The sequence below is a fragment of the Perissodus microlepis genome, chromosome 14 (genome assembly GCF_051167445.1).
Source record: "Perissodus microlepis isolate ML-2025 ecotype Zambia chromosome 14, ASM5116744v1, whole genome shotgun sequence".
Lineage (NCBI taxonomy): Eukaryota > Metazoa > Chordata > Actinopteri > Cichliformes > Cichlidae > Perissodus > Perissodus microlepis.
The window spans coordinates 29,670,661-29,682,755 of record NC_140474.1 but is presented as its reverse complement, the minus strand read 5'-3'; the positions used below and the strand labels follow the sequence as shown (position 1 = coordinate 29,682,755).

The window sequence follows — 12,095 nt, the reverse complement described above, 5'->3', positions numbered from 1 at the left end:
ATGAGGCAGATCTACTGTACACAGGTAAATTCTGTTTGCCAGGACAAAAAATAACCTGCACTGAGAAGTGAATGGTCCTAAATGTTCCATCACGCTGGACAAACAAGCCAAATTCCCTCCATCTCTTTAATAAGGCAACACAGAAACATGCATAGATGATGTCATGGTTGTCATGGATTTGTCCCTTTCAGTATATTTCCACAAGGTTACTCCCTTCCACCACACCCTGTCCTTCCTTCCCTGCCTCACAGTAACCTAACACCTTAGGGAAATGAGGGTCAGGGTAAGCTTGTCCACAGTCTGAGCTGACTGGGAAGAGCTTTTTAACCTCTTAAAACAGTGTGGGGCATTTTAGCAGGCTCCTCAGCCTCAACACCTGGCTTCAGAATAAACATAGGTTTTATTGACAATTTTAATCTGTTGTTACCTTTTTAGGACAGATGAAAACCAGCCCAACCAGTTAGTTGGCTCATTTCTAGCAGTTAACATGCTGTATATTGTCAATTTTGCTACACGTGACTGCCTCTGGAGTCTTCTTCCCCTTCTCAGCCATGAGTAGTTCTGTTTTATCTGCCAGCTTTCTCTGCAGGCCTCACAAACTAAGTCCACTGTGTTGCTATCCTATGTCCACTATGTCACTGACCTCAGAATCTGATCAGGTTAACTAAATTCTGTAATTATAACACACAGAAGGAGACTGTAACATTTTCATCAAACTTCTACTCCCTTCTTAATTTTTTCATTCAACAGAAGGGTTTACAGGAACAACTTAAATTGTGTTCCATTTACTTTTACCTTCTTTTTTTAATTCATTCAAAATACTTTGTGTAAGAATCCAGTCTCCTTGTTTTCTATCATCCTCCTAAATTCCCTTCTGAATTCCTAAATAAACTCTCAAATGTGTTTTCATCTGTTGTTCTTTAATTTGACCAGTTCATTATGGTTGGTGACTTTAACTTTCACATCTTCTTTCTTAGATCTTTCCTCTGGTTGTAATATTCTTAATAGTCCCGTTCTTATCGGTGAGCACACCCTGGAGTATGTTTCTACTCGTGGCCTGTCCTTAAACAACCTTTGTACGTCTGATTTACTGTCAAAATATAACACCACTAATTTTGTGTTCCCATAGCAGACTCAGTCTGGCATTGTTAATGACAATTCAGCAGCTCTGTTCTCCTATTTTTACATTTGAACACCTGGGTTTTTAGTGATTTACATGAATGATTTAATGATCTGTGTAGATCATTTCTTGATAGTGTAGCCCCTTTAGAATCTGGATTACCTCGAGCCATCAATCTTTTCCCTTGGATCAATGATTATATGTCACCATAGAAAGAAGTGCATAAAGGCTGAATGTAGGGAGTAAAATACAAATTACACGGCAAAGACACAACCAGGGTGTCACCTTTGTCCTGTCTCCATCCCTTCACCCCCAACCATTTGAGAGAAAGCTGTGGCCCGTCAGTTACTTGGACTGATCGAGGGTCTTAATAATCTTAATAACATAAAGTCCTACATGGCCAGGGTCCCAGGTATATAGCAGAGATTCTCAGACATTATACTGCTACTGCTGTTGGCCCTTCAAGCCTTATTTTCAAGCTCTTATTTTATAATCAGAGGCCATCAAATTTTGATGTTGTAGCTGAAACAGCCTTCCTCAGCCTATAGGGCTGGCTGAATCTGTGGTTTTAGAACGACTGGTGAAAACTTTGCAACAACAGCAAGTGAGTGTATACAAATAAGAACAGGAGGGGCTACTTGAGTGAAAAAGACAAAGACAATTAGAGGAGTGACTTTAGTCAGGGCAACCGACTGACTCAGGCTGATGGAATTAAGTGAAAGACGAGGTGTCAGTGAACAGAGAAGGCTTCAAAACCTGTTAGTCAACATTCAGCATCTGTTTTTAAAACTCAGACAAGCGACACACCCAGGCTTTATTACGCACCCATTCATCTAGTTTTAAGGGCTGGCTCTGCAATATTAACACTTATAGAATCCGATATGTCACTGTGTGTGTTTATGTGTGGAAGAAAACCATGACAGTTTTGGATGCAAGTAAAGAAATGCAACTAAGTAATAAATATGCAAACATGCAAGAACATTTTCATCTTCAGAAACGATCTCTGTTTAGTAATGTAATGTCTTCCAGTTTTCACAAGTCACAAACATCAAGTTGCATTTTCTGCAGGGAACAAAATTATTTGGCTTTGCTCAAATGATCGCAGAGACAAAGATTTCAGAATGAAACAAAGCCATTCACTGCTTTTCTCACTTAAGATCTGAATTGAAAAAAAGAAGTCTTTTAGAGATAAAGTGATTTCTCTTACTGTTTCAGATATCAGTGTAGTAAAACTAAAGACAAAAGTTCTTTTATTAAAAAGTCTGACGTCTGTAGTGCAACTTGGAAATGCAAACATGAAAATACAGAAGCAGAGCAAATGAGAGATTCAATATTTTCCTTTTCACATAAAGTAAATCCAAATTTCTAATGATATTAGTGTCCTAATATTAACAACTGTGTCCTCACAAAAGACTGCTATTATTTGTAATGAAAGGTTTGCAGTGAAAGTATTCAGTAGAGCACATAGAGCACAGTGGAAGACAAATAATTGCAATGTATGCTATAATAGTGCAATGCTTTAGTATGTTTTCAGACCAGTACAAAATAAAGGGAAAGATTCAATACCTACAACCTCAGTCCACCATTTCTGTTTCTCTATTCAGATACTCTAATAAATGTTGTTAAAACAGAACACCAGACACCAAATCAGTCCACCGTGTTGCCCATCATTCACTTCAAATTAAGATATTGGTTGAAACCATTTCTCTGCACACTGCAGTGGTCTGAGGTTTAGTTATACTGGGTCATGGGGTGATCGTTCCAGGGAGGCAGTGTTGAGAGCTTCCCTTCAGTGGCTGTTTCTATTGGCCAGCCCCAGGCCTTAAAGAAGCCAGTCAGGTCCACCCCCACAGTCTGGGAGAAAGTCTCAGCATACAGGTTCATCTTTCCTTTGTTGTCCTTGGGGATGTCTTTCATGTGATGATATGCAGTAAACACCTTCTTAAAGGCATCCCAGCCAAACCTTTCCTGGAGCTGCAGATGAGGAGACAAAAATCATAATGCTGATAATCATGTTATGTGCAATAAAGTGTTCATGTCAGGCTTATTTCTGTTTGTTAAGATACTGTTTTAATTCTGTCTCCACACTTTCTTGATAGTGACTTGATTTAAAAGATATCATCTTACAGTTTCTGGAACTCTCCTTGTTTCACACTCTGCTTTCAGTTTTACATGCAATCATTCTTTTCCAGTGAAAGCAGGTCACTCCAGTGTGGACAAAGGACAGTTTTTCTACAGAGTAGAATTCTCTCACCTGCATATATGTTTCCAGAGCCACCCACATGCTCCAGCTCTCAGGTTTCCTGCCTCCTGCGACGTAATCCTTGGCTCGACTTTGTCGATTTTCTGCAGTCATAGCTCCATGAGCCTGCATTAAAAACATGGAATGAGATGATTGTAAAATATTTTACTCTTAGTAAAAACTGAGTTCAATCATCAGTTATCATGGGATATCAAAATAGACACATGTGATTTACTCCACCTTCTCCCTCTTGATGCCCAGCACCTCTTCATGCACATACACTGACCACAGGTTGCATGTACACTCTGTGGTGTTTGGTGGGAACTCCCAGCAGCCTCTCTGTTGGTTGTGTCCCAGCTCGTGGATGGGGCCCCACATTTCTTTACCTTTTTTAACACCGACCAGCTCAGCAGCTGAGACTTTGTGTGCCATGATAGGATAACCTGCATGCATCCAGCCTGAACAGAAAAAGAGAAATGAACAGTGGTATAGTGATGATTCTTTCAGATTTTATAGCTTTTATTTAAAAAAAAAAAAAAACAATTAACAAACAAACAACCAAAAGCATGATATGATTATGGTTCTTCAGTAAAAGTTAGTCATGTTAAGTGTAAATGTTCATCTGTCTCTGTGGTAACCCTGCAGTGGTCTTGCGACCTGTCCAAGGTCTGCTCAGCCTTTTGCCCTGTCACAGCTGAGATAGACACCGGTGGATGGATAGACGTTTAAACAAGTTTCTCTGATTGGCAGTTCTTTATAAACACAAGACTTCAATAACAAATGGGTAGAGCTTCTGCACTCAGAGGCTAAGCTGGGGATACACACCCTCAGGGATTTCAAACGGAGCCAAAAGTAGAAGGAAAAACTGTCTGATGAATAAGCATTTAGAGCTCTAAAGCCTGAGCTTTCAGCTTACAGGGATTAAGTGTGCACACACCTCATTTTCTGAAACTTGTTAGACAGCTGAAGCCAGCATTGTGACTGTATATATGCACTATTTTGCCAAAAGTATTTGTTCGTCCACCTTCACACCCACACAACTTTGGGTGACATCCCATTCTGAATCCATAGGGTTTAATATGATGTCAGCCCACCATGTGCAGATATAACAGCTTCAACTCTTCTGGGAAGGTTTTCCACAACATTTAGGAGTGTGTTTATGGGAATTTTTGACCATCCAGAAGCGCATTTGTGTGGTCAGATACAAAGTCTCCAGTAGCAGCATTCTGTACATCACCAAAGCACAATGCTTTGCACTAGTTCAAAGCATTAAATGGAAAGGTTTATATGCTTTGCACTGTCCCTCGTGGTGTAAAGTTTGGAATCAGGTTTCGGGCATGGAAACCCTTTCCATGAAGCTCTCTGTGCACTGTTCTTGAGCTAATCTGAAGGCCACATGAAGTTTGCAGGTCTGCAGGAAGTTGGCAACCTCTGCATGCTATACACTTCCCAATCCGATGACCCTGCTTTGTGATTTTACTTACCTACCTCCTTGTGGCTGAGTTGCTGTTGTTCCCAGTCCGTTCCACTACTCACTATGTTTAGTAATGAGGAAATATCATGACTGGACTTCATGCTGAGGTGGTATCCTATCACATTACCACACTGGAATTCCCTGAGCTCCTGAAAGCGACCAATTCTTTTACAAATGTTCATAGAAGCAGTCTGCATGCTTTGGTGCTTGATTTTATACACCTGTGTCATGGAAGTGATTGGAACACCTTACCTCAATGATTTGTATTGGTGACTAAATACTTTCTGTTTGCTAGTTCAGAGAACTGGACCATGCATTCCTTCTTGTCACCCAGCATTACTCGAGACTCTACATATGACAAGCCAGTTAAAGGCAGGTGTATATACAACATGATGCAAAATGCACTTACCAGCAGAAATCTGCACATCTGCCACAAAGCGCTCCTTGCGGGGAAATTTGTGTGGTTTGGCAGACAGATCTGCAATGGCCCTCATGATTTCATCCCACAGAGCGGCCACCTCGTCAGGGCGCTCCAAACCCCGAACAGCATCTGACGGTACGGTGAGAATGATGTTTTCAAACTCCAACTCTGCCCAGGGTGAAGGAGCTGTGCGCAGCAACGACCACTCAGCTGCAGTTGTTACACCTGAAAAGAACAAAGAGAGGAGTGAATTTATTAAAATGCTTCAGGCTCCAACACATAAAAACAGAATTAAGGGCTAGCTAACACCAACTTGAAATATTAACAGTTAGGGAAGTCTAATTCATTGTATCAGACGTTAAACTGTTGGATATTTACTTTACTGAACACTTCTAACACTCCTAACACTTCATATTTGATTAGAACCAGGGAGATGCTGCCCTCAGCCCCTTAAATCGCCTTATAAACTGTTTGAGAATAGTCTATTAGACCAGTACAAACAAAGTTAACAAAGTCAAATCCACCACAGACTCACCAGACTTATAGTATGGAGCAGGTACAGCCATCTGCACTATGACTTCCAACCCCTTCACTTGTGTTTTGGGTGGGGCCACAAGGTAGATGAGTCCTCCCCACAGGTTCCAAACCTGTATCATCTCTGATGTGACAGGAAATCGCTCATGGACAGACGGTGGTCTCTTCAGCTCCTCATGGTGGTGCAGTGAATCAGTTTGACATCCTATCTGAATCTGCAGAAGAAAAGAAAAATGCATTGTAAGCAATCTCTATATGCTAAAGTATTGAACACTGTAAAAAGGAATGTCTAAAAATTGCAAGGACTCCTCTGTGTTTAGACACCTAAATGACCTGAAACAACTTACAGTATCTATTCACCACAAAAAAAAAATTCAGGTTCTGGCACCTCAGAACATAAGTACAGCTCATGTTACTTATGGTGAGTCTCTGTCACTACTGGAGACAGAGACTTACATGGGGTTGAACTCAAAATCAATTGACTTCATATGCTGTACCTTCCAATCCTTGTTGACAATCTGAGGTGGTATAGCGATGTAGGTCTTCATACCAGGAGAGAGGTAGAGACCTGTACTGATCCAGTCTTCCCTATCTGAAACAGACAATCAGGGACGTTTACAGGTATAAAATATGCATTTTAAAAACTATGTTTCACAGTTTCCAGTGTTTGCAATGAGCTGCATATATTAACACATTTTTAACACAGCAGTGAGATCTGACCTGCTGTATCAACATCCACCTTGATCCGGTGGTTATAGACAACAGCCATCATTGGGTTGTCCTTGATGAGGTAGGGCAGGAGAGCATCGGGATCTGGGCAAACCTTATATACCTGGGTACCCACAGCGAGGAGGAGGTGGTCTTTGGGACTCTTTACAGGGCAGCTGTCACTCACCTTGAAAGTGAATAGTCAATGTCATTATATATGTCCCTATATTATGACACTATCTGCAGAAACAAAGGCAACCACTCACCCCCTCCACCTCCACCACACCCCATCCATAAAAAGCAGTGGTCAATCATGTTTAAAACACATTGGCGTTGTTGTTTCTTTTTTAAAACACATTTTTGAGACACATATTACTTGTTGATAGCTGTAATATACCAACTAATAGCTGTGACATGCACTGTAATGTTTTGGCACACATAATGGTCACAAACCACATCAGCCAGCATAGCTTTGTTTAATTTTGTTATTTTAAAAGGTCTTCATATTATTTTTGTCTACTCACCTGTGGCAGGCCTGACCTCTTTAACACGTCAGTGAGTGTGGCCAACACTTGTCTGTAGTGGGAGGAGTCATGGGCTTTCATCTGCAAGTAAACATTGCAGTCGTTGCCCAGCCTTTTCAGACATCTCTCCTCATGCTGGCTAAGTTTTTCACCTGCAGTCACATGGGCAGCAAAGCGGTATAGAAGGTGGCGGAAGTGGTAGCTGTCTTTAATAGCCTGGCTGGGTACGAGAGCTTTGTATGTTCCTCCTCCGATTGTTGCTCCCAACAGGCTCAATCCCATTTGATTTAAGATCTTGTTTCCTGAAAGACATTAAAGCAAATCTGACATAATATACTCTGGTGTATTGTTGGAGATGTCACACTAATCAGAAGTTTGTTTATTTGGATGATACTGTGTGTGCTGTCAGACCACTGTACTTGTAGAATAAAAGAGCTCTATGATAGTGTCTTTTTTATGGGTAAATGTGGTTTGTAGTGTAGAAGGATTTTGAGCAGTTTCTGGGTTGATATATGTAAGTTATAAAAACACTACCAGCAAACTGGGTCCCAAAATCTTTTTAACAATTTATATGAAACTCATAGATGGCAGACAAATTGGTGTCCCCGTGTCCTAAAAATGAAGACCAAAGATTGTATTGAAACAGAAGGAGTATTACAGTGTTCAACTTTCCTGCCAAAGTTGATTCAATTTTGAAGAGAAGCCTCTAACGGTTGCATGTGAAAAAATTACTTTTTTTCAAATGCACACTCCATTTTGACTGTGGAACAGCTCGTTACCCTTCTGGACTGATCCTTGAACATGACCAATCAGTCCACATGACTTATTTTGCCATTTCAGTTTTTCTTGGACAGGGCACTGCAGAGACTAGACAGGAAACAGGGGAGAGGTTTGGGGAAATGGAGTGAACTCAACCCAGGCTCCCACAAAGCCTTTGGTACATGGGTCGCCAGGTCAACTAGCTGCGCTATAATGGCAACAATCTAAGCTAAAGCCAAGCTAGCCAAGGTCGTACTATCAGGGCCAGGAGAAACCAGATCATCAAGTTTATATAATCAGAGTCTTGAGGTGCATTTTCATACCTGAGAAATCTGTAAGCGGATTTTGCCCAGCATGTGTCTGTGCCCACCACCAGGCATGTCCTCCAATCAGCAAGCCTCCTCCCTCTGCCACAAAGTTTTTGATTTCCTCCAAATGCTCAGTGATATACGCTTTACACACAAACACGCTGAGGTCTTTCCTGAAGTTTGCCTTCTCACACTTCAGCCCTGACTTGCTGAGAATATTGAGTGCAGCATCTATATTCATGACACCTACAACCCCTCTGCGGCCTTCATCCAACCAGTGAATGGCATTTTGCCAAAATGGAGCCATACTCTAAAAGAATAGAAGGAAATCAGGAACAGATGCAGTGTACATAAGATGTATAAAAATTGCATCAAAACAGCAGAAACATCTCCTTTTTAACCATTATAGGTCTGTTTACCACTGACTCCTAACTCTAACCCTATCACAATACACAATTTATGTTATCTGCAATGTTTGCTCCAAAGTCAGGGAGAAACACAATAAAAACAGTCATACATCCATTCTGAGTTGCACAAACTACTACTACTCACATTTTTACCCCTCTGAGGCCTGAGTCATCATCAGTGGAGAACCCAACCCTAACCTAAACTTTAACCTCCATCCCTCTATCCATCCTAGGCAATGAGAATAGCATTGTTTTAAATTAAATTATTCACCCAAGTCTTGGCAATCAGTTAACAAAGAAACTATTCATTACAGTGACACACATAAAAACCTTCTGATGCAAATCAAACTTGTAAAATCAAAGGAAACCTGTTCATTCATAGGTCCGAATCACGTGCTGATTCTGACCTATGAGTGCTTGGAAAGGAAGCCCAACTCTCACATTTACCTCGAGTCCCAGAAATCCTTCATGTGTAGCCACAATCACTCGTCCCTGTCCATAGTAGCCTCCTGCCAGGAACGCCCGTCCATCATCTGTGGTCGCGATGGGAAATGCTAGCGGTCCATGGACTAAAACCTCGGAAGCAGTTAAATTAGACGGGACCTGGAACTCCGAAACCCCCTGGAGTAAGAACTGCAAGTCGTCCTCAAAATCCTTACCCAAGCTGAAAGGTGGAAGAGTCATGATAGGAATGAGAGACACAGTTAAGAATAATTGTGTAAATTGCATTTTTTATCTGTTTTTGCATGTTAAGAAAACAATTAACCAACGTACAAGCAAGTTTAATTTTTACATTTTCAGAATGTAAAAAAGCACCACTGAACAACACAGGAATACATTCCTGCCTGTTGCCATCTCCCTGTACAACTCATCCACTTAACACACTGTATACTGCAGTAGCTACACCCTTTTTGCACATGCTCTTCTTTCTTATTCAGATATTTATCAATATATCTATATATATGTATGTATATTTTGTATATATTGTGCTATTTTCTTACTGTAGTGTATTGTCTGTCTTTGTTACTGTTTGTACCAGAGCACTGTAACCAAAATAATTTCCCCTAGGGATCAATAAAGTATTCTGATATTAAATTAATAAATATGAAACATAAAATTGATTTTCCTACTGTTATTATAAACACAGTCCTGTAAAAATACAGTCCTTTTGTAAATTCACAGGTGCTGAGTTTGACATCAATAGATACTTTGTTTTATTGCTTAGGCAGAAAATGTCAAAACTGATAAATCCATGTAAAATTATGTAAAAGTTTACATTAAATGTAATAATAATATTTTATTTAAAACTCTATATGCAATCTATAGTAGTTTGCAATTTATTTCATGTTATAGTTAACTTGTGGGTTTAAACTAACAGTAACAATAACAACAAAACAGAACTATATTAAACACTCACACCACAGACATCCAGGAGGACGGGATCTGAGGGTAGACAGGCAGGTTCTCCACTTCACCACAACGCTCAGTGAAGTAGATTCCTGCCACTCCCGATACTTTATTCCCATCAAACTGATGCAGTGCGTTCTCTTTGGGGTGATCTGCAGCCCAGCCCCATGCCTGCCCAGCTATCAGCACCCCTCCTCCAGCTTTCAGAAATGCTACAAGCTCCACTGGGTCTGAGCCCACGCTGTAGGCATCGGTCACATAAACACCAACTCCCTGTTTGTCACTGAAGGCTCCCACAACTTCTACTTGGAAGCTGGATTTTTGGAGGTTATTAGCAACTGCACTAACTTTTCTGTGCACCCCGACTGAGAGGTTATCAGAGCCATCGCCTCTCAGCCAGGTCACAGCATTTTCTACCAGAGCAGGAAATGCTGTCAAGTAGCCCTCATGACCCAGGACCACAATCCTTCCACTGCCGTACAGAGAGGCAGCCATCAGCACCTGACCTCGGCTGTTCATTGCTAAAGGAAAGGCATGGTCTCCGATCAGCACCAGGTCACTGGGAACACAGGGTCCATGTAGGTCCAGCTCCTTCATGCCTCTCATCAGGGACATGTAGGCCTGTTCATCTTGGCTTTTTAACAATTGGTTAGATGACATAGTGTAGAGGATTTTTACTCTGAAGACTGAATGTCGAGGGCAAGTTGTCTTAACAGATTTGATTTCACAGTATTTCCTGCATCAATGTATGCCAAGGTGACCTGTGGAAATAGGGCAGAAAAAAAATTCATTGTTTTTTATTATCATTCCAGCACACGTATTCACTTGAGGTGAAACAAAAATTTGCACTCACACAGCAGTTAAAGTAGGTAATATATGCAAAAACAAGAATCATATTCACGGTGTAGTGTGAATAAGATAACAAAAAAATAAATAAATAAAATGAAAGTATGACTGGTGACTAATGCCTCATAAGTCATGACAAAACATTACAGTAAATAAAGCTGATTCAGAGATAAAAAAGTTAAATAGCTGCTTTCCACTTGGTACAACCAAGACCCAGATTTTACATATCTCATTACTACTAAACAACTTTAAAAAAAAAAAGGCATTCTTTTATTTAATAATAATATTTTTACCTGCAAGATGACTTTCCGGTGCAGCTCAAGAGTTTTTCAAAGCAGGTGACACAAAGAGCTCTACCTGACAGAATAAAGAATGTGAAAGTGAGTGCCTATTTGAGGAGTTGAGGAGATCATGAGTGGTAGGTTACAATGAGGACAGCCCACAGACGGGCTACTGAGCACAGCAAAAAATAAACAGAAGCATGGAAAATGACAGCAGTATGTCAACATTCCCATTGTGTGAATGTTGTAATTACTGATACACCCTAAACGAGTATGAAGCCCACAGAGAAACCTGCTCATCCTGTCATCTTTAGTAACTAGTTGAGAACGCTAAAGGGCACAGCGGAGAACTTTCTGGAGGTAAAATAAACAGAAGAATGTGGTGTTTTTAATTCAGTGTGTTTTGCACCATATCAAATTATTACATCTTTCAGCATTACCATAGCGGGATAGCATAGCGTGATTACTCTTTATCCGTTCGTCGTTAGGCTTTAGACTAAAGGTTTGGATAATAAATAGTGCTCACTATTTTGTCACACTGAATTAGTCTTCAGATGAGCTTTTAGCTCAAAATGTAACCAGGACAATGTGTTACTTTGTCTTCTTTCCGTATCAACTTTTTCTCCCTGCCTCGCCCATTATAGGACCTGAAAACCAAAATAGTGACTCACCAATGCGGATGTGTTAAATATTTAACTCCTTCGGTGAGTAGCAAATAACGACGTCTTATTACATCCAGTGAGAGTATTATAAATATACAGTGTTGTTATATTACACGTGTCAACAAAGACAGAGTCCAAAAATGAGATGGAAATATTATAATGTGGTCCAGTCAGCAGAAGTTTAGAATGTTGTTGCGCTTTTCTTTCAGATAACACGGTACGGGTGCCGAGTGACTCAGAAAGCCAACAGGATAAAGTTTTCTTTATCCTGCAGTTTTTCACCATCTGACTGCGCAGTCCAGCACAGGTTTTGCTATATTAACAAACTATCGCACATCAAGTGATTTCAATGCTGACTCCCAACTCTGTACGTAATTAATGTTGGATAATATTGCTGAATAT

At 40.5% G+C, this 12,095-nt stretch overlaps 1 protein-coding gene across 3 annotated transcripts; it reads right to left on the bottom strand.

Moving 5' to 3' along the window:
- Positions 1-1,915: 1,915 nt before the first annotated feature.
- LOC146374147 (TRPM8 channel-associated factor homolog) lies at positions 1,916-11,926 on the bottom strand. 3 transcript variants are annotated; one of them, XM_084950274.1, is made up of 13 exons: positions 11,703-11,926; positions 11,044-11,107; positions 9,915-10,665; positions 8,945-9,161; positions 8,106-8,400; positions 7,024-7,325; positions 6,512-6,686; positions 6,289-6,383; positions 5,793-6,006; positions 5,246-5,482; positions 3,603-3,820; positions 3,375-3,488; positions 1,916-3,094 (listed from the first exon to the last, which is right to left on the bottom strand). In XM_084950274.1, the coding sequence occupies exons 3-13, from the start codon at positions 10,562-10,564 to the stop codon at positions 2,852-2,854; spliced, it is 2,760 nt and encodes a 919-aa protein (XP_084806400.1). In that variant the 5' UTR covers positions 10,565-10,665; positions 11,044-11,107; positions 11,703-11,926; the 3' UTR covers positions 1,916-2,851. The 3 variants fall into 3 exon arrangements, with proteins under 3 accessions (XP_084806400.1, XP_084806402.1, XP_084806401.1); XM_084950276.1 differs by having other exon boundaries at positions 11,044-11,103; XM_084950275.1 differs by lacking the exon at positions 11,703-11,926 and adding an exon at positions 11,472-11,685.
- Between the last annotated feature and the right edge of the window lie 169 nt (positions 11,927-12,095).

Coding starts and splice junctions, on each gene's coding strand:
- LOC146374147 (XM_084950274.1), bottom strand. CDS start 10,564: ATGTCATCTAACCAATTGTTAAAAAGCCAAGATGAACAGGCCTACATG. Junction 5,483..5,792: donor TGCTCCATACTATAAGTCTG/GTGAGTCTGTGG, acceptor TGTTCTTTTCAG/GTGTAACAACTGCAGCTGAG. Junction 3,489..3,602: donor TGGGCATCAAGAGGGAGAAG/GTGGAGTAAATC, acceptor TTTTTAATGCAG/GCTCATGGAGCTATGACTGC.